This window comes from Elephantulus edwardii, unplaced genomic scaffold, assembly GCF_000299155.1.
Source record: "Elephantulus edwardii isolate Elephantulus edwardi_28Jun2011 unplaced genomic scaffold, EleEdw1.0 scaffold00087, whole genome shotgun sequence".
In the NCBI taxonomy this organism is placed as follows: domain Eukaryota; kingdom Metazoa; phylum Chordata; class Mammalia; order Macroscelidea; family Macroscelididae; genus Elephantulus; species Elephantulus edwardii.
Window position 1 is genome coordinate 10538442 of NW_006399837.1, and position 22064 is coordinate 10560505.

The 22064-nt window shown below is 44.0% G+C and overlaps 1 protein-coding gene across 1 annotated transcript in view; it reads left to right on the plus strand.

Moving 5' to 3' along the window:
• Positions 1-22064, plus strand: part of COL4A3 (collagen, type IV, alpha 3 (Goodpasture antigen)) — a 180838-nt gene that overhangs the window by 147785 nt on the left and 10989 nt on the right. Inside the window, exons 38-50 of the mRNA XM_006890323.1 lie at positions 958-1056; positions 4572-4661; positions 5036-5175; positions 8033-8159; positions 10003-10083; positions 11174-11272; positions 11518-11565; positions 12833-13018; positions 13614-13744; positions 15816-15888; positions 19985-20056; positions 20200-20325; positions 21099-21197. Of these exons, the coding sequence (XP_006890385.1) occupies positions 958-1056; positions 4572-4661; positions 5036-5175; positions 8033-8159; positions 10003-10083; positions 11174-11272; positions 11518-11565; positions 12833-13018; positions 13614-13744; positions 15816-15888; positions 19985-20056; positions 20200-20325; positions 21099-21197 (1371 nt within the window). The remainder of the gene's footprint in view (positions 1-957; positions 1057-4571; positions 4662-5035; positions 5176-8032; positions 8160-10002; positions 10084-11173; positions 11273-11517; positions 11566-12832; positions 13019-13613; positions 13745-15815; positions 15889-19984; positions 20057-20199; positions 20326-21098; positions 21198-22064) is intronic.

Genomic DNA, 22064 nt, shown 5'->3' on the forward strand with positions numbered 1-22064 from the left:
ATACTGTGCTATTTTATATGCAGAATAGATAATTTGGGAGACTGGGCTTTATGAGGAGTACTGTGTCGTTAGGATTGCAGGAAGACTACACTATGCAGATGACACCACCTGGCTTGCTAAAACAGAGACAGACCTGAAGCACTTGCACTCAAGGACTGTAGTCTTCAATATGGACTGAAGCTCAATATCAAGAAGACAAAGATACCCCTGGGCCAATTGGCAGCACCATGATAGATGGGGAAGAGATTGAGGTTGTTAAAAAGTACAGCTTGCTTGGATTCACAGTCTACAGTTTTGGCACCAGTAGTTGGGAAAACAAAAGACAAATTGCATTGGGGAAATTTGCTGTCAGGGACCTTTCCAATGTATTGAAAAGCAACAATGTCAGTCTAGAGACTAAGATGCACCTGATCCAGGCCATGATCTTAGCAATTACTTGCTATGCATTAGAGAGCTGGACAGTGACTAAGGAAAACAAAAGAATTGATGCCTTTGAGTTGCAGTGCTGGAGAAGAGTCTTGAATATACCACAGACTGTCAAAAAAAAAACAAATAGGTCTGTCTTGGAGAGGGTGAAACCAATTTTCTGCTTGGAGGCAATGATTTTGAAGCTCCACCTCACATACTTTGGGCAAGTGGCCAGGAAGGACCAATCCTTGGAGAAGAGCATCATGCTTGGAAGGGTGGAGGGACAGCTGAAGAGAGGAAGACCCCAGATGAGATGGATTGATAGAGTAACTGGGCGATGGGGGTAGGTGTGTGGGAGTCATTGAGACTGACTCAGGTCAGGGCAGGCTTCAGAGCTGCTGTACATATTGCATCCGAGGTGATTCAACAGCACATAACAACAACAGCAACATATTACAGTGATGGCCCATCAGCAGTTTTCACTTGGATGTGCATAAGGCTGATAAAATTCTCACCTGTCTTTTCAATCATGGTTTTTTTAATTCTTAGGAATTGCAGGACACCCCGGTCCAAAAGGCAACCCAGGTGTTCCAGGGATACCTGGCTTAAAAGGTCTCCAAGGGCTGCCAGGACCCCCAGGACCCCCAGGTAAGAATGAATGATATATCTCTTAATAGAATTATCATGCTCAAGTTGGTTCAAGATTGAAATGTACTAAAACTTGTTTCAGGATTTACCAAGATGAACATGAATTTTGGGTCTGAGGGTTCCAGGAGACAGTCACTTCTGAATTAAACCAGAAGGAATGTACTTAATATGTTGTTGTTTTTGATGTTGTTGTTGTTGTTGTTGTTGTTAGGTGCCATGGAGTTGACTCTAATTCATTATCATCCGTGTATAGCAGAGCAAGCTCCCGTGCAGTGCTGCGCCGTTCTGTGCTGTGCGCAGGCCGTTATTACAGTCCCTGAGCCAGCCCATCTGGTTGAGGATCTGCCTTGGGTTTTTCACTGACTATCTTCCCAGCATGGTTTCCTTTTCCATGAACTGACCCTTCCTGATAACATGTCCCAAGTATGTGTGACTTTGCTTGTAAGGAACTCTGCCTGAGTTTCTTCCAGGAAAAATGTGTATGTTTCTTTTGGCAGTACATGGTAAGTGCTTTTTCACCCCCTTGGTTCCTAATACAGCTATCCTGTATTAACTATTAAATATTGCCTAATTGTTAACCTACAGGAAATTACAATTTTTACTCAAAATTTTTAAATATCTATGTTGTTCTGTTCCATCAAGTCAGAACTGACCCTTAGCTGACCCTCCGCCAGGTTTTCTGAAGCAGTTAATTACATGGGAGGAGATTGCCCCTCCTTCTTCTATGAAGCAGCTGGTGGATTCGAACTACATGCCTTCCAGATTGTAGTGAACATTCTTACCAATAGACCACCAAAGCTTCGTATTATAAATTATTATCTATTGTAATAGTCCATCAGAAATTAAAATTAGATACTGCTTAGTGTTTTTCTGATTGGTCTTGTTTTATGTTTTGGTTTTCAAGTGATTGAATTTGCAAAGTAATTTTTTGACATAATTAAGCAAACCTTACAGCAATGGGCGTGGGCACTGTGGAGATGGGGCGGGATGGTGCAGGGTGGAGGAAGGTTCCGCCCTGTTCTTCAGAGGACTGTGGGCTGTGATCAACTCAGCAACACCTAATACCTATGTCAGCAACAAAACTGGGGGGGAGCTGGGCAGGGAGAAAAGTGCAACAATGAATGAATGGAAATCCAAAATCTCTGTAAATGTTCATTAAAACTATTAAAATAAAATGGGGAAAAAAACCCAGGTTAAACCAAAAGAATCACACCCACTGCTCTCAAACGAACTCCTCCTCATAGAGCCCTGCAGGACGCAGTAGAACTGGGCTTCCAAGGCTCTACATCTTCCTGGGAGTCAGTTCGTAAATCTCTCTCCCATGTAGCAGCTGCAAAGTTCAAACTGCTTACAGTTAACAGTAGACAATAGATAGATAGATAGATAGATAGATAGATAGATAGATAGATAGATAGATAGATAGATAGATAGAGATGGATAGACGGATAGACAGATAGACAGACAGATAGATATAGATAGATAGATGTATAGATAGATAGATAGATAGATAGATAGATAGATAGATAGATAGATCACACTGTCCCATCAGAGAACCTAACAAAACATGGCAACAAAGCTTCATATTAAATTGGAAATGCAGCAAAATTTGTAGAACTATAAGTAGAAACCTATCAGAGAAGGAAAATGCAAGTATTTGTCACTGAAAAAGAAATGGAAAAGTGGTATAACTATACACCATGTCAGAGGTGGGGAACTTTTCAGACCTGGGAAAGCCAGGAGATGCTGTCAGGTTTTGCTTCTCCTACATTTCATTGTATTTTCCTCTTTCCGGGGATGGTCCTCCTTCTCTATTAGCACAAGTCCTGGGATGATTTCAGTGACTCAACTTCAAGCCTACTACTAATAATAATCCTTCTCCAAGTTTACATTATTTAGCTAGTCAGTGCCCTTATCTGAAGGCAGTGGTGTTGTTCTGAGATTCTATCAGGTGGAGTCTGGTGCAAAAACTGCCTGGCCCTTTGCCGCCCTCAGAATTGTCCTTGTATTTGAGCCATTGTCTCACTGGAGGTCTTCCTCTTTCACTGACCCTGTCCTTTTCCAGGGCTGCAGCCCTTCTCCGGGGAGTGGTCCCTTCTGAGAGCATGCTCAGTACGTAAGAGCGGAAAGTCCCACCATCCTCCTTCCCATCCTCCCGAGCCTTCTGACTGTGCTTCTTTTAAGACACATTCATTCATTTCTTCTGGAAGCCCATGCTGCATTTAATATTATTTGCCAACACCACAATTCAGGCAACTCTATTAGCTTAGTGCTAAGGAGTTCCTTGCCAACCCAATGGCAGACAGTTCAAACCCACCAGCTTTCCCATGGGACAAAGATGGGCAGTCTCCTCCTTTGCAAATTACAGCCTCTCAAAATCCACTGGAGGGTCAAGTATGAGTCTCCTCTGACTTTATGACAATGGGTTTCAAGTTTGAGAACACCATAATTCATTGCTGTTGCTGTTGTTATTGTAATGTTGCCAAAGGAGGACAGAACACAGTGCAAGAAAGACATTTTATTGAGGAGAAACTGCCAGGCTGGCTCTCAAGCCAAAAGCCAGCCCTCATTAAAAGTTAGGGAGGGGTTTTATATTCTCTTACAAGGAACTTGGGGAAGGGGATGCTCACAGATGTTTTTTACAAGGTAGGGAAGTGGGCTGGGGTCTCAGATAACTATTTTGGGGAAAGGAGGTAGAGCAGTTTCACATCCTTGACAGAGAGAAATTGCACAGCTCGTGCTTCTTGTGATTGGATCATTTCAGGGGCCATTCTGGGAGAGGAAGGAAAGGATGTGCAGTCCTAATAGTTATGTGCTCTCTAGGCTCATACTTCATAAGGATTATTCTTTTGCCTCCCTTACTCATTGTTTAGCATTTGCTTACATGTGAGGTGACTGAAATTACTATGGCTTGGGCCAGGCCCACCTCAGCTCTCAGAGTGACATCTTCACCCTTTAACACGTTAGAGAAGTCTTTTGACACAGATTTGCCAATGCAAGGCTGCATTTGATTTCTTGAGAAGGATGGGCAGTCTCCTCCTGTGCAATTAACTGCTTCTGAAAACCCACCAGAGGGTCAGCTGTGGGCCGATTCTGACTCTACGATACACAACAACAACTACTACTTCTACTACTACTGCTTCTTTGGGTATTATGTGGATTCAAGTAAAATGAAATCCTTGACATCATCCAGCTTTTCTTTTTTTATGATGATACTGCTTGCTGGTCAAGTGGGGAAGATTTTTGTTTCCTTGCTGTTGAGATGTCATCCATACTGAAGACTTACATGGTCTTTGACCTTCAGCAAGGAGTACTTCAGGGCCTCTTTGCTTTCAGCAGGGGTGTCATTTGCATACTGTAAGTTGTTAATGTGTCTCCCTCCAGTCAACCGAGCAGTTACATAAGTATCTGACCAAGGTGTTATGATTACTCTGTATTCTTTCATCGTGCAGGTAACAGATATGGAGCATGCGCATGCCCAGAAACTGTGACTGTGTAACTCTGTTTCTGTTCTCCAGGTCTCAGAGGAGACCCAGGCAGCATTGGGAATCCTGGGGAGGCAGGGCCACGTGGCATGCCAGGAAGCATGGGGAACATGGGAATGCCAGGTGATGTATAAGGTCTACAAGGACTCCTGAACGTACAGGAGTGTGCAAGTTCATGGTTCTAGATTTTCCATGTTGTTATTTCTTTTTTCCACATTTCTACTTGATAGAAAGTCTGTGGAACATTCCAATTTGCATTTAGACAAACGTGCTCTGTGTAACTATGTGAGTGCCAACAGAATAAGTTCTTCTGTTGTGTGTGGAACGGAGGAAACAATCACACACGAACCCCATTCATTTTAAATCCCTATTGATGTATTTATGATTTTGAAGAACTAGCCTCATGGGAGAAGGTGGCTGGGTGCAAAGATCAGAAATAGCACAGTTTACTATCTCCGTGTTTAGCTACTTTACCTGATTTCTCTCCATTATTTCAGGCCCCAAAGGAAATAAAGGGAGTCTGGGATTCCCAGGTCTAGCCGGAAGACCAGGCGTTCCAGGTGTGCCTGGTCCCCAAGGAGACAAGGGAGAGGCGGGTTATTCAGAAGGTGCACATCCAGGACCGCAGGGACCAAAGGTATAGACCTCGGGAACACACGGGTGTCAATGCTCGAGTACTTTACTCACCTGGTCACCTCTCTTACTCAGTCATCCCTGACCCACAGTGACCCTCCATCAGGTTCCCAAGGCTATAAATCTTAATTGAAGGAGACTGGCCCTCGTTCTGCCTGGGGGCCACTGGAGGATTTGAACCTCCAGAGACAAGCAGTCTTTTGGCTCACAGCGCAACACACAACGCTCTGTGCCACCAGCACTCCCAGTGGTGCAATAAAGCCCTATAAATTCCGGCAAGCATCTGAAGTCAGTGTGGGCGGAGGAAATAGAAACAATTTCTGTTTTCTTCTACATGAAAGAGTCATCTGGGTTTTGCTGGTTTTTTTAAAAAAAATACTTGAGGGGAGCTCTGGTGGCCTAGTGGCAAGAAGCTGCACTGCAATCCCAGAGGTACCCAGTTGGAATCCACCAGATGCTCTGCTGGAGAAGGACGGACAATCTCCTCCTGTACCAGTCAGTTCTGATTTGACGGTACACACACACAAAAAAAATTAAAATAAATAAATAAATAAAATAAAAATTTTTTTAGAAAATCCTTGAGGCTCTGGTGGGGTGATCCATGGTGTATTGTGATGCTAAGAGAAAAGGTTGATTGTCTCTAGTAGCTGAGATCCAGAAGCTGCCCCAGGAGAGAAAGACAGACATCACCTGCCTTGGAGATTTATGGCCTGGGAAGCTCAGGAAGGGTGGTCGTCATTATTTTGAGTTCATATCCACAGCTGAAGATGCCTGGCTAATCCATGGCCGTCACCCCCGCCTCCCACCCTGCTGCTGTCAGTGTCAGCTCAGGGCCACCCTTGTCTGGGTTTCAGTTCTACAGGTCTTTTTGGGAAGAGACTTCCTTATCTTTCTCCTGCAGAGTGACTGGTGGACCCAAACCATGAACCTGTGAATTAGCAGCTCAGCATTTAACTTACTACTCCACCAGGGTACCTTCTGAGTCCACCATGCCTGTTATTTCAGCCCCCAATTGCTCATCACTGCCCCTGCAATTTTAGTGCTGCCAGTAGAGGGCAGTGATCAGCCCCCGACCCATTACTTCTGGGTGATCCAGACTCAGGACTCAGGCAGGCAGAGAGGGCAAAGTTCAGATCTGTTGTTCTTAGGGTTGCTGTGAGTCACAACTGACTCAGTGGCACCTAAAAACAATAACAAGGACCCTAGGAGGGAGTTCTTATGGCCTAGTGATAATGAATTGTACTCCCATCCCAAAGGCAAGCAGTTCAAATCCACTAGCTGTTCTATAGGAGAAAGATGGGCAGTCTCTTCCCATGTGACCTGTAACCTCTGAAAACCCTCTAAAGGGCTTGCTATGAATGAGCTCTGACTCTGCTGCATGTAACAAGAAGCGGTGGTGGTGGTGGTGGTGGTGGTGGTGGTGGTGGTGGTGGTGATGGTGATGGTGATAGTGGTGGTGTGTGCCATCGAGTCAAAACCAACACACAGCTGACCTTCCAGCAGGTTTTCCGAGGCCTTTAACCCCACAGGAGGAAGTGGCCCATACTCCTCCTGCAGAGCAGCAGGTGGATTCGAACTTGAGAATCTCAGCTTCTTACCACTAGGCCACCAGAGCTCCCTTAGGATCATAAAACAGAGTAGAACTGTCCAGGGAGTTTTCCAAAACTCTAATCTTCACAGAAGCTGATTACCTTCTTGTTCTCCATAGCAGCTACTTATGGGTAGTTCAGATAGCAGAGAGGTGGACTCAGAAAGCAGAGTGCTTAAACCATTGTGCCACCAGGGCTCCTTGCAGCTGTCATAGGTCCACCCAGTCAGAGAGGGCATGTGTGTGCCCCGGTGATCCACAGTGAACAGTCTGCTCTGGACTCAGCTCACACAGACGTAAGAGAAACTTCTGAGCCTTGTCAGCCACTTCAACCAGCAGAATGCATGAAACACAGTGAGCTGAATTGATCTTGCAAGTAAGCAGTGATTTCAACAGAGCAGTTCATTGTGATCAGCTGCTGTGGAGATTCTGCAAGCCACTGTCAAATGTGCATGCGCTGATCCAGCATAAAGCTCATGTGCAGATCTGATGGAGGGGTTTTAACATGCACTTGACCTACATGTATCCTCATCCACGGTACCTGTGGACACACATACACTCAGGCTAGTCATTCTTTCTTCCTTCCAATTAGTTACCATGATTTGTAAGTGTGCACATCTGTGATTATGTCATACTAACCTCCGCACGGGGCTCTGAGGCTTCACAAAGACCAAAGCCAACCAATTGGCATTGAGTTGACTGTGACTCAGGCGTGTGCGGTGACCCAGGTTTATGTGTCAAAACAGCACTTTGACTGATAAAGTTTTCAGTCGCCACATTTTTAGAGACAGAATGTCAAGCCTGCCTGCCTTCCAAGCAGCCCTGGGTGGACTCAAACCTCCAGCCTTTCGTTAACAGTTTGTGCCATCTGGGGACTCCTTCCAGGAAGGCAAGGACTGTGCCTGTCTTGGTTACTTCTGTCTTCCTTGCAAAAGTAGACTTCCTGGATGTGAAGTCTTTGCGGTCATTGACAGCTCGTGTTTAAAAAGGGCCCACACTTTTTTAATGCTCTTTTGTTACTGTCTTAGAATTTGTAAATGAAAAAAAAAATAACAAGGAACCTCAGATTTTGAGTTTTCATTTTGCACTGGACCCTGAAAATCATGGTAACAGTCCTGTTCCCGGCACCTAGCTCAGTGTGGACACACAGCAGACACTTGATATGCATTATTGGCTGAAAGAGTAAAAGATGTGAATGAAAGAATAAGTAAAACATAATTGACAATGAATTGTTATCTCATAAGAATTTTAAAGGCATTTGTCTGAATTTAAGGGCGATCCAGGTTTGCCAGGTGACATGGGAGAGAAAGGAGAACGAGGGTCCCCCGGCCCACCTGGACACTCAGGGCCTGCTGGTCCCCAGGGCATCCCTGGTCATCCCGGAAGTCCCGGCCTCCCAGGTGAGCCTTGGCATAAGGATTCTGAAAGCTTCTGAGCCTTGAACACCTCCTCAGATCATCCTAGTAAACCTAAAACTATTTCCGCCTTTGTACTAACATTGCTTTTCTTCACCTTTGATCTTCAGTTTCGTCTTAGGTAGGCACACTGTGTTCACTAGGTGGTGGTTGGGTGCCATCGAGTCGGAACTCACTCATAGCTCAACCACCAGCAGGTTTCAAAGCCAATAAATTGCATAGAGGAGACTGCCCATCTTTCTCCCATGGGGCAGCTGGTGGATTTGAACTGTGTGCCTTTGGGATTGCAGGGCAGTTACTTACCACTAGGCCACCAGCACCAAAAGGACCTCAATTTTATTAATGAGCCCATGAGGTGGACTAAAATCTCAGAGCCTACTGCCACACAAAAAACCTCTGAGGTCTTTCAAGTGGTTCAGTCAAAAGAAAGAAATGTTTGTTGGGAACACGTAGGCCTGTGTTCTAATAATTTTTTCCCTATCCTGTCATGTTCAGAAGGGTGGACGGACAGCACAAGAGAGAGAGACCCTAGATGAGATGGATTGATATAGTAACTGGGGCAGTGGGGTTGGTGTGTTGGCATTAGTGAGACTGGCTCAGGACAGGGCAGGATTCAGAGCTGATGTACATGGGGTCACTATACATCGCAGGTGACTAAGCCAATAACATTGTATGACAGGTTTGGAAGCAGAAGTGGCATCCACTTCCTAAACAACACGCCTCTGGAAACTCTATGAACTTTTATAAATGTTGATAGTTGTAGAGGGGCTTCAGGCCTTTTGCTCACAGGGTCGCTATGAGTCTTGCTCAACTTGAAGGCAATCATCAACAACAACATCCTAGTTAGCCCTCGTGAGACTTACTCCATCTTCCATGCACACAGGAACTGTGTGTATGTTGACATCAGGTGTCCTTGAGTCAACGATGGGCTGCTAATTTATAATTGATGTTTCCCGTTTTGTTTGGTTTTATTAAAAAAAATTATTACTGTTCCTGGGTTGTAACATCTTCTCATTATTGAAAAGTGACGTTGAAACTGTCTTTTCAAATAGTGAAGCAATGAATAGCTTTGCTGTGAGCCCACAGGGGAATTAGCCAGACCCTGAGTTGGCCTTTTGATTGATGACATACAGCTCTGCACATGGCGTGTGCTCTGCTTCCCTGGAAGAACAGCAGTCGGGACACATGCCTGGGTGACCACTAGCAAGAGCCCTTCCTCGCGTCCCCGTATCCACTGCCGTCAAGTTGATTCCGACTCCTAGGGACCCTGTAAGAGGGAGGGAACGGCCCCAGAGATTTTTCCAGGACTCTGCAGGCACCCCAGCTTTGATTACCTTTCACTTTATTGTGCTTGCAGATATTTTGTTTACTCTCCATTGAAGGGTTTTTGGCAGCTCTGTTCTAAGCAAGTCTGTGGGTGCTGTTTTCCCAGCAGCATTTGCTCACACCGTTCTTCTGTGTCACGTCTCTCACAACATTACAAATGTTCTCCTGAAGCTACCGGAGAATGCCAACATGACTTTTACATGCACTCAGAAACTAAAACATGCGTGTCTCTCTTTCTTGCCATAGTCGTGTTAACTGTCATGGTCAGGAAACCCTTGATGTTTCTGAAGTGTGTGTATCAAGGCTCACAGGAGCAACCCGCCTGCACAGCGGCTGCTGGGTTTAAACACTGACCTGTGTTTAGCAGGCAAACACTCTAAGCACTGTAGCACCAGGGATCATTTGTAAGCACAGCTGACAGTAATAACTGACCATAGCCACCATTGTGTCATTTATCAATAGTGTCTTCTGTTTTTCTCTTTGTCTCCACCTTCTTTTATAGGAACACCGGGTCCCGCTGGTGATGTGGGATTTAAAGGCGTCAAAGGCTTTCCTGGCTCTCCAGGAGCGAAAGGCCCCCCAGGTTTCATTTTCATCCTTCCTCTGATCCCATTTCTTGAAGGGGGCACATTCCCTGCTTGGACTTCAATCTCCTCCCACCTATAGCTCTGAGCAATGGCCGCTCTTAGGCGTTTTTCCTTATCACTCAGTGCCTGAGGTGAAGTGTAAATGTACATCCAGTAGGTTAAATATTCATATTTACCTGATTTGAGGATCTGCCAACCTAGACATTCCATAGCATTAATATTCGGGATATTCTCAGTCTCTTGATCATTTTCACTGTAAGCCTGGCTTCTTAGAACTACAAAAACAAACACGGCTCTTGGCCAGCAGGGCAGTCCCTCCTCTTGACAACCTGGGTTACAGGTTATTAACCTGAGTTCCAGAGAAGAGGGACCCACGGTCTTCCTGTGGCGGAAATCCCCATGCAGCAGATCGCACAGCTCCTTGTCTGTGGAGCCACTGAGTGAACCTGAACGGGAAGCGTCTGGATCATCCGTGGTCGTGCCACCAGGACCCGTAGACAGAACTGCAGTTCTGAGAATCGGGCACCATAGCAGGATCCCACGCAGCTCTTTGATTGTCACATTAAAGCATTTGATAGGAAACAAGGCATTTCTTTGAGGTCCATGTAATTTTTTTATAAGACCACTAAGGCCAGGGAAGGGTTCAGAGCTGCTGTACTTAGGGTCGCTACACATCACAGGCCACTCAAAGGCACATAACAAATAACTAACTATGACAGGTTTAGAAGAAACAGGGAGGGCATCCACTTCCTAAACAGCATGCCTCCAGAAACTCTGTGAACTTTGATAAATGTTGATATTTGTAGAGGGGCTTCAGGCCTTTTGCTCATAGGGTCTCTATGAGTCGTGCTCAACTCAAAGGCAATGAACAATAGAATTATTAAAAGCTAATGAAAGATTTACATGCAGATACATTCATTCTTAGACAGTTACCCGGACTAGGAAAGGAAGGAGAGGGAGGTAAAAAGAATAAATAGTTAATAAGAGTATTAACATGGGGGGAAAGAAAAGCCGTAGAATATAAGGGGATGATCCCATGTTGTTTATATTGTAACCAATGTTATGTAAGCTTTAAACTTTGTTTAGGCCCCCCAGGATTCCCAGGACCTCCTGGACCCGTGGGTGTGAGAGGTAGCCAAGGCCGCGATGGAATTCCTGGTCCACCTGGAGAAAAGGGAGAATCGGGTACAAACTTGTTCATGGTCTTTGATCCAGCTGTTTCCTTTGGGATAGAATTACAGTGACATAGAAACACCTTGTCTGAGGATTCTTCTCTGGTGGAACTGATGAGCTTTAACAAGTTCTTGGGATGCATAGTTAAAACTTCCTTCTTTTCCTAGAAAAAGTGCAAGCAAGTGCAGTATGTCTATATTATGAAATTAGCTGTGTATAAACCACACATGTGAAGATGCCAATCTTCTCTCTTCCAGGTTTGCTGGGGGCACATATGGGGCCGAAAGGGAGCCCAGGTGCTAAAGGTGAGTTTATCTTCCCCGAACACGATGATACACATCTTCAAGGGCAGAATCTGGTTTCACGTGCCTCACATATAAAATAGGCTTCACATATTAAAGGATCTTCAATAGTGACAGAAGATACGTATATTCCTATATTTCACCTTAATGTGTTTGTTTATGATCTAATTTTGAAATTGTCTTCTATGTAAGCCTTTCAGCATTAAAAGGATTCACATTTGTTGTTGTTTAAACGTATTAATTCCTGAAAGTAAGGAAGGGCTTTCAGGTGACTTAATGGTTAGGAGTTATGCTGCCCACCCAAAGGCACGTGGTTCGAGTCTACCATGGGAGAAAGATGGACAATCTCATTTACAGCCTCTGAGAACACACTGGGGGGTCAGCTATGAGGCATATGGCACATACAACAACTTTATGCAGAAGTCTGATCAACATTTTAGCTCAGGACACTTTGCAATTTTGCATCCCTGAATGGTGGAAAATGCTTCAGCTACTAATTAGAAGGTTGGAAGTTCAAGGCTAGTACAAACAAGGATTTTAAAAATGAGACAGCCAAGCCTTGTGGTGATAGAACCGTGTTGCTGAGGTCAGGTGGATGGTGAGCCTCTTTACTTCCTTCATGAGCCTCTTTACACACAGACCTTGTGACTCTCCACACTCCTGCCGAGGTGCGAGTGCCATTGTAGGCCACTCCTACAATGTACAGGAATGATTGTGTGAAACGCAATATAAAGGAAGGAATGTGTGGACCGTAAATGAAACACAGTGTAGATGAATGTTGTATGAAAATCAATATAAAATTTAAAAAAATTTTAATAACTCTGACAAACATCTTTTTTTTTTGCTGGAAGAACAATATTATTTCACTTATTGTATACAGACATTCTTAACATAGTAAAAGAAAATATTTCCAAAATGTCCCCATTTTCTTTTTATTATTATTATTAATTTTTTTTTTTTTAATTTTGTGTGCATGTACCGTCAAATCAGATCTGACTGGTACAGGAGGATATTGCGCCTCCTTCTCCTGCAGAGCGTCTGGTGGATTCGAACCGTGTTCCTCTGGGATTGCAGTGCAGCTTCTTGCCACTAGGCCACCAGAGCTCCCCTATTATTATTAATTTTAATGAACGTTTACAGAGACTTTGGATTTCCATTCATTCATTGTTGCATTTTTCTCCCCGCTCACCCCCTCTCTCTCAGTTCGCTCTTCTCTTTGAAAAGTTCTTGAGGTCATTGGTGGAGACTGATGAACGCTTACTTTTTTCAGGAGCCAAAGGAGACAGAGGAGCCCCGGGTTTGCCCGGCTTGCCAGGCAGGAAAGGAGCAGTGGGCGATGTGGGGCCTCGAGGACCCCCTGGTACAACAGGATTCCCAGGGCCACCAGGTTCCCCAGGTGCAATCATTCCTGGCCAGAAAGGAAACCGAGGCCCACCAGGCTCACGAGGAGCCCCAGGTAGGGTGCTGTCTTTTAAATATAATAGAGGAGCATAAGAAAAGTCAGTAAAAAAAAATTTTTTTTAAAAATCAGTCAAGAAAAGCTTTCAGCTTTCCTCCACCCTCACCCCATTGCTATTCTGCTTATAGCTGCGTGCTCTCACATAGATGCTATCAGGATGGCTGATGATATTTGAAAATTGTTGTTGTTGTTTTTATGTGCCATCGAGTTGCCTGTGACTCATAGTGACCCTGTGTACAGCAGCTCTGAAGCCTGGCCTGGCCTGAGCCAGTCTCACTGATTCCAACACACTGACCCCAAGATTAGTGTGCATCCCTAACTCACAGTCCTACAGGGAGAGATGGCACCCAGCCAGCCCATATTGATTGCACTCCTGTTGTGAGGCAGGTCCTGGTCCCATCATTTGTCCCTCCATCAGGGAGTGAGGGTGTCAGGGGCTCCACTAGCATTCTCTCCCACTGTCTTTACTCTGAGCCCATCACGCTTTACAAAGTCAAGGCTGTTTGAGGCAGCCAGAAGGGGCAGGGTTCACAATCACCGCTAGGACTTGCCCAGTCTCTTCATTGACAATACTGACGGCCTCTAAATTCAGGTGAACCTGGCCCACCTGGACCTCCAGGGAGTCCCGTAAAAGGCATAAAGGGAGACAAAGGATTTATGGGCTTGCCTGGCCCCAGAGGTCTGCCTGGAACCGTGGGTGACAAAGGGCCCCCAGGTCATCCGGTAAGTGCAGAAAATCATTTTGACATCTTAAGCCTTGTTGATCGGTTGTCTAGGTCAGATACACTTGTAGGCGGAGTGTGGGGTAAGAGTAAAGTCCATTTGCGACATTTCCCTGCACTGTGTGCCTAAGAGAAGGCAGAACCCGGAAGACTTGCTCATATGTCCTCTTGTCAAGGATTTTAAACTCGCTGGTATTTAGTTTCTAGGATTTACCCTCCTTTTCATTTCTCCCCTCCCCCAAAATGTTAAGATTTTATTTACAAAGCTTCTTTGTTGTACTGAAAATAAAAATGCTGTTACAATCTCAGAGTAACTGGTAGCCACGAATGGTTGAGACTCACCGATCACAGCGACCCAGGCTACAGCAAGTCTTACACAAAAACCTAACGACACTTACAATTTTGTTGGGGCAACGTCGCCACACTTGGTGATGGAGTTCCAAGAGAAACCAAACAGGAAGGTGAAATGTCACAGGAACTATTCTTTGGCTCTTTGGGTGGATGGGTGTCCTGGGGGTTGTATCACAGTGACTTTTTATTTCTTTTAAACAGTCACCAAATCCATATGAGCAGTCCAACCAACATTGAACAGTTCTTTTTTTGTGTGAGTTATCTGGGGTCTTAATCATCTTCATTATCTGTTTTTCTCTTCCTCTTCTCACTTTGCCCACTTTCTTCCTCACCTTTGTCTCCATCCTCTTCCTCAGCTTCTTCATCAACTTCTCCATCATGGCCAAATTCTTCTTCCTCCCCACCGACTTCATCTTCTTCCCCTTCTCCATCTTCGTCTTCTTCATGAAAATATTCCTTGTCATTATTTTCTCAATGTGAGGTGTTGTCTCACCTCCACTCCACAGGCTTCTCTCACGTTCTGCATGGTTCTTTGAAAACTCCAGTCCTGTGATTATACCAGAAGTCCTGTGGGCACTGTGGGATGTTTGGAAACTTGAACTTATGAACATCTCCCAGCGCTCACATTGTTGTAGGAGTCTGTTTTTCAGAAGAAAGATCGTTCTTTGTGAAAATCTGAACGGGCTTAGAGCCCTCCAAAGTCCCCTCCTTGCAGGCAACACCTCTTTCACCCATGAATTTGACCTTGGCACCAGGCCCCGTGTCCTGGACACATGATCAGACCAGACTACAGATACCTTGGAGTCTGTGACCAGATGATCCTGTTTTCGCCCCTCCTCTTTTGTTAATTTCATATCATTTTGTCCAAGCAGTGAAGTGTGGTTCCTTCTATGGTCTTCCTGCTCAAGGACAGCTTCCAGTCAGTCTTTAATTTTTCTTTCATTTTTATGACGTTTAGCTCACATTAAGTAATTGCATTCTCTTCAATTCATAGGGACAGTATCGGTAGGTGGGTAGAAAGACAGACAGACAGACAGAGCTGCCACTCAGTCTTCTGTAAGACTCTGGCCAGCCGTCATCATGGTGTTGACTCCAGCTCGGAAGACCCCAGGTGCCCCAGAGTAGACCTGGGCCCCATCAAGCTTTCAGCAGCTGATTTCCTGGAACTAGATTATCAAACCTTACTTCTGAGGTGCAGACTTGAACTTCTAACGTTTCTGTCAGAAGTGGAGGCTCTTCACCACTTGCACCACTCATGGATTTCACCCCTTGACAAGGGGCAATTTCTGACTCCACAATTTATAATACTTGTTAGGTCTCACAACTCCATAAAGGCTCTGTTGTTTTGTGAAACTTGCCACTACACATCCAAATTTTCGTTCTGAATGTCTGGTGACTGGGCTTCCCGAAAACCTGGCAATTCCATTTAGAATACAGATTAATGTGTTCAATTAAAAAAAAGTATGTTAAAAAATATGTTTCTTCCCTCATAAATGGTCTTCCCCCCCACCCCACCCCCCACTGAGATGATAGTTCCGGGGGGAGGGGGGTCTAAGTGGCAGAAAGTGACACATTCAAAAGGAAGAGAATAATGATGTCTGTCATTAGTTTGTATTCACCCAGCAAATAGTGAATCCCACCTCTTTTCAAGAGAACGTCTGTGAATATTGTAAAATTTGAGATTTACCTTGTTGTTCTGTTCCCTTCTATTTGAAACATAGGGACCGCCAGGTGCCCGCGGTCTGCCAGGACTCAGAGGCGATCCTGGGTTCCGTGGATTTCCTGGAATGCAAGGTAAATCGTCTTTGTGCACAGTGCTTTGGGTGCAAATACAATGACTGAGACTCAGGTTCTTTCCTGTTTGGGTTTTACTATATATGTGTGTGCTATTTTTTATAGTTTCTTAAAAAACTGAAATATTTCAAAATTCCTATTCCAAAAGACTATTCACCCAACAGTTCTGGGGGGAGTGTTGTTGTTAATTGTTTGCTGTAAGTTGGAGCCAACTCAGAGCTGACCTGTCCATAAGTTTTTGGAGCCTGTAAATCGTCTATGTATGTGGAGGTTACCTATCTTACTCCTGAAGGGCAGCTGGTGGATTTGAACCACTTGTCTTTGGGATGGAAGCATAACTCCTTACTAGGCCACCAGAGCACCCTGGGAGAGTGAAGAAAGGATAATACACATTTGATGTGTTTGTACTTTTGGGAAGCAATTGTATTATGTTTTTATTTTAAAAACATATGAAGCACTGCAAAACAAGGAACTCATGAAATATTACACAAGATAGGTGACCCTGGAGGACATTATGCTGAGTGAAATATCTCAGTCATAAAAGGACAAATAATGCATAATGTCACTGTTATAAAATAGGACTGACATGAGGGTTGGGGGAAACTAAGAAAAGAGGGAATAAATAATGTACACTGCATTGAAACAGAGGAGGGAAAGAACTGTTTAAAAGGGATATATGATTAGGTATTATTTGCATGATAACAGTCTAGAATAAGAGCTGCATAGTAAAGTGGACTGGGTAGAGGGGAATTGTACAACAATGAAATAATTCTTTTTTAAAGAGAAAAGCAAACTGGCAGGGGGCGGGGGACAGGGAGGAAAATGTGCAACAATGAATGAATGGAAATACAAGTTCTCTATAAACTTTCATTAAAATCCCAGTTAAAACAAAAAAAAAAACCTTAAGTTTTTAAGTTTATTACATTCCCAGTAAAAGCATTAGCTTTCAGAAAATAGTTCTGAAGTCTTCCATTAGTATTTCATGACTTTGAATAAATTTTGTTTTGACAAACAGAAATTTATTCTGTTCCAAGTTAGAAGGCTACTAATCCACATTCAGGGTGTCAGCTCTAGGGGAAGGCCCTCTTTCTGTGTTGTTTCTGGAGGGAAGGCCTCCTCTCCTTTCAGCGTCTTTAGACCCACCGTGCCCTGGAGCCCTCTCTGTACCTTGGTCCCCCCACTGCAAAGGTTCCTAATCACAAGGACGTGGGCTCGGCCAGGCTCACTCACTCCTGGGTAGTTAGTCTATGACTTGAATAAAATTTTAAATATCTGTTCTATTGTCCCAGTTACTTGGTCCTCTGGCATCGTCTTGGTACAGCATAAATCTGTTACCACAGATTTCAAAACCCTTTGCCCTGCTCTCCAGTGGATTCTGACGTACAGCGACCCTCCATCAGGTTTCTGAGGCTGTAAATTGTTATGGATGGATTTGAACCACTGACCCACCACCTGGACTCATAATGGCAGGTGTGATTATTGTTGTTGTGTGTCACTGAGTTGGAACCGGCCATAATTGACCCTCCAGTGGGTTTTCAGAGGCAGTAAATCACCTGGGAAGAGACTGTCCATCCACATCTGATGGATTTGAACCATGTGCATTTGTGTTTGTAGAGCAGCTTCTTCTTACCACAGACCTGGACCCTGTTGTTTTTGCTAGGTGCCATCAAGTACAACTCATAACAACCCCATGAACCCTGTCCCATCTTATGCCATCCTCATCATCTCTGACACACTAGAACCCACTGCTACAGTCACTGTGTATATTCAGTTCTCTCTTAGTCCTCAGAGTAAGACCTTCAGCTATTGTGACAGATGAATCTGCACTTAAAAGTATTTGGAAATCTCCCAAAGAGAAAAGCATTCAGGCCTCTTGTAGTATTTCTATGTACATACAAATATCTTTGTAAAATTCTACTATCAGTTGGATAATTTATAATATTATTGCCAGTTAGCTTTTTTTATTCTGTAACTAGTTAATTGCATTTGTCTGATTATTCTATTTTGTAATATTGAAGTTCTTCTAACCAATCCAGAGATTTTTGTCAATATGATATTGAGATCCTTTAAAACAGTATTTCCCTGACTCAGTGGCACTGGGTAACCTTTTATTCACATAGAAAACCATACTCTTTGTGACCACTTTGTTAGCATACAGCAGAGGAGATGTCCTGCGCTTCTTCTCGGAAGCATTGACAAGAGAAGTTCCTGACTGTGGGCTGTGTGTAAAGTTGGAATAATGATACACTGAGAAAGTAGGTAACCATGACAACCAAGAAGCATCATTCACAGAGGGTCCACAGATGGCAGGGCAGAGAGGTCACTTCTGCCCAGTGACAAAGGTCTCATGGCAGGAAGGAAGAGCAAGGAAGCATGAATGAAATCAAGAAACACAGGGAGGAAGTGAGAAGGCAGTGTTGTTACGCTCTGTGAAATGTCACGAAGGCATTGTGTGTGTAAACTGTTGAATGCAGAATCAAACCTCACTCAAATCACAAAGAAAAAAATGTTTACAATTTCATGTAAAAAAAACTTAAAAAAATCGCAACAAATAATAAATGCTGGTGAGGATGCAGAGAGATTGGAACACTTTATGCATTGCTAGTACCTCTCCAGAGTCCTGGAGAGCAGTGGTCAGTTTAAAGACTAAGATTTGCCTGACTCAGGTTTTTCCTGAATCACTTGCCTTCAGTGAAATAGACCGACCTAGTTACAGCAACAGTGGGCTCAAATGTGTCAGAGATAATGATGGCACAGGGTAGGACAGGGTTCAGATCTGTCATTTATAGAGGCATGTAAATTCCCAAACAGTGACATCTAACTACAAAAAACAGATATGCATCTGAGAGCTGAACAGTAAATAAAGATGACAGAAGAATAATTGATGCCTTTGAACTGCGGTGTTGGGGAAGAGTACTGAATATCCCCATGGACTCCAAAAGAACAAACAGATATGTCTTAGAGAAGATGCAACCAGAGTGTTCCTTGAAGGCAAAGAGGGTGAAGCCTTGTCTTTCATACTTTGGGCATGTTGTTAGGAGAAGCTATTTCTTAGAAAGGGGCTTCTACATGGAAAGGTAGAGGAAGAAAGAGAGGAAGACCTTCATTGAGATGGATGGATATGGTAACTGTGGCAGTTGGCTCCAAGTGTGTACAAGGCATAATTATGGGATAGGTTAGGACAGGACGTTCAGATCTATTGTTCATAGGCTCACCTTGAGTTCCAGATGATTTGAGGGCACCTAACAACAATCCCACTACAAGGAATCTATCCTAAAGAAAACAAAGACACCCAAAGGTGCATGCACCCCCATGTTTAGTACAGCATATTCACAATAGCAAAGAGATGGAAGCATCCCAAATGTCCATCAACAAATAAAAGAAGAGAGAAACTGTGGTATATCCACATGATGGAATATTATGCAGCATCGAAAAACAAAGAAGATCCCAAGAAACCCTGTACAACATGGATGAGTCTAGAGATCATCATGCTAAGGGAGTTAACTTCATTGGGGAAGGTGAGGAGAACAGGAGAGAATGGATAGATAAGGAACATGTCATTGGGAGAGGTAAAGGAAAGGTAATTCTAAAAAGAATTGGAGATATGAGTAACACAACAAACTGATACAGGACATGCATGAGAGAATGAAGCGGGAGTGAGAGGGGTCAAGTGCATAAATGAGTGAATGAAAGCCAATTTCTGTGTAAACTTTCACTCAAATCACAGTTTTTTAAAAAGTAACTTTTAATGTGACTTGTTATTTTATCTAAATTATGAAACTTTACTGTTTCTGAATTTTAAAATAAAGCCAGTTTGGGAACTTTTTCCCTTCAAAATAAACCTCTTAAGATATACATTTCTTAAAAAAAAAATTATATACATTTCTACATCTGTGTGTTTCTTTGCAGACTGGCTAGACATGGCTAAGTGGGTCTGAATGAGATGCCTAGATCCACATGGACATAGAGTTATAGCCATTGCCACAGTGCCCTGTCCAGGATCTGTCCTAAGAGTATGTTGTCAACCTGAAGAACAAGGAAAGCCAGTTTCCTAAGTGGAATCACATTATCTTTTTTTTTTTTCTTTTTCATTTAGGAGAGAAGGGTGATCCAGGATTTCTGGGACTAGCTGGGCCTCCAGGACCAATTGGGCCTCCTGGACCACCTGGTAAAGATAATGCATTACTGTCAAAGGGTCTTTGTGAGTGTGAATAAACTCAGTGGTGATGGGTGAGGATGTGAGGTGGAATTCCCCATAAAGAAGTGGTCCCCCATCAATGAAAGCACCCCTTCTTATGCTTCCGTCAACAGGCGCACGTGGAGACCCTGGCACACTCAAGATCATCTCCCTTCCAGGAAGCCCAGGGCCCCCTGGCCCACCGGGAGGACCTGGGATGCAAGGAGAACCTGGCCCACCAGGGCCACCAGGAAGCCCAGGTGTGCACCTGGCAGTCTGGAGTGGACCCCTAGGCAGTGACTCAACGCTACACCGTAGAGCGCCTTGGAAGCAGAGGGTGCAATGCTGCAGAACACGTTAGACGCTACAGCATTAGCTTACCATTCGTCATGGGATGGGATTCATCATACCCTTCACTAGCAAATAACACCTTGCAATCTCTTGAGGACACCATTGTTACCATCACCGTGATAATATCAGCATGACAAAATAGAAACATGTTAGGGCAAAAAATGTTTTTGTTAAGTTGAGAGTGTATGTATGCCTTGTCTACAACTATTAAGTCTTAGAGTTCCCACTATTTCTAAAGGGTTGCGTGCATACACTTAAGTTTTTTCAATTTATCATTTTCTAACACTTTGTATAGCCTGTGAAGTGAATGGCAAATGCAAATGGGCACTTATTATGAAATCTTTTTCAAATACTGGCCACTAGGCCACCAGCACTCCAGAAAATACTGTTGTTTGGCCAAATCTCTTCAGAGTTCTGAATGGAACTCCTATTCTTGAAGTTTGGCTGGATCACCTGAATGTTGGGAAAGGTATTATTCACTGCCTTCTTCACTGGCTGAATGGAGTGGATTCTGCAAGAGCAGAAAAAGGCCGGCACTGTTTTCACCTGCTGTATTCAGAAGTTCATGGTTCATTTTTTTGAGGGTATTTTTTTCTGTGAAGTGGGGCTAACAAGTTGAGTGAATAATCCTTTCGTTTTCATTCCATATGAATAGTTTGTGACATTGTTGGCTTTTCTCTAGGACCCTGTGGGCCAGCAGGCGTGCCAGGCACGGACGGAAAGCCTGGGACTCCAGGACCAGCTGGAGAAACAGGCGACAAAGGTGCTAAAGGAGAGAAAGGTAAACACCTGGCTTGTTTCCTTTATGGCGGCAGCATTATATATACACATAAATATGTATACATATGTACATATACTGAGCTCTGACGGTTTAGGTACATGCTTTTCAACCCAAAGGTACATGGTTTGGATCCACCAGCTGTTCCAATGGAGAATGATGGGCAGTCTCCTCCCATGCTATTTACTGACTCTGAAAACCTGCTGGAGGGTCAGCTATGTGTCGATTCCAATTCAGTGGCACATAGCAACAACATACATATATACACACACATATATATATACATACATGTATTACATGTTGTTTATCAATAAGTGATGCTACTTTCAAAGGTAGTTAATTGGATGGGAAGAGATTACTCATCTTTTCTTCACAGAACAATTGGTCAATTTAAACCACATGTCTTTGGGTTGGCGGTACAACCCAACCCCCTCTCCCCACATCTTTAAGTCTTTTTGGGGTACGTGACTCCACAGGTAACCTAGATGCTTTGGTCTGTTTTGTTCGGACCATTCCAAAAACGAGGAGCAAATGTTTAACTAGGAAAAGGTAAGTAAAAAAAGACTCATTTCCATCAAGTCAGAACCGACTCAGAGCAGACCATGCTGGGGGTTGCCTGAGGCTGCAAACTGCGCTGGAGGAGATTGTCCATCCTTCTCCCACAGAGCAGCTGGTGCATTCTAACCCCTGAAGGTCATCACCTTTGAGTTAGCCTCTCCTGGCCACCAGAGTGGGGAGAATTCAGGTGGGTTGTTGTCGTTGTTTTGTGCCATCAAGTCGCTTGCGACTCATAGCGACCCTATGTACAACAGCCCTAAACCCTGCTCTATCCTGTGCCAATCGCACTGTCTCTGACACTCCCATCCCAAT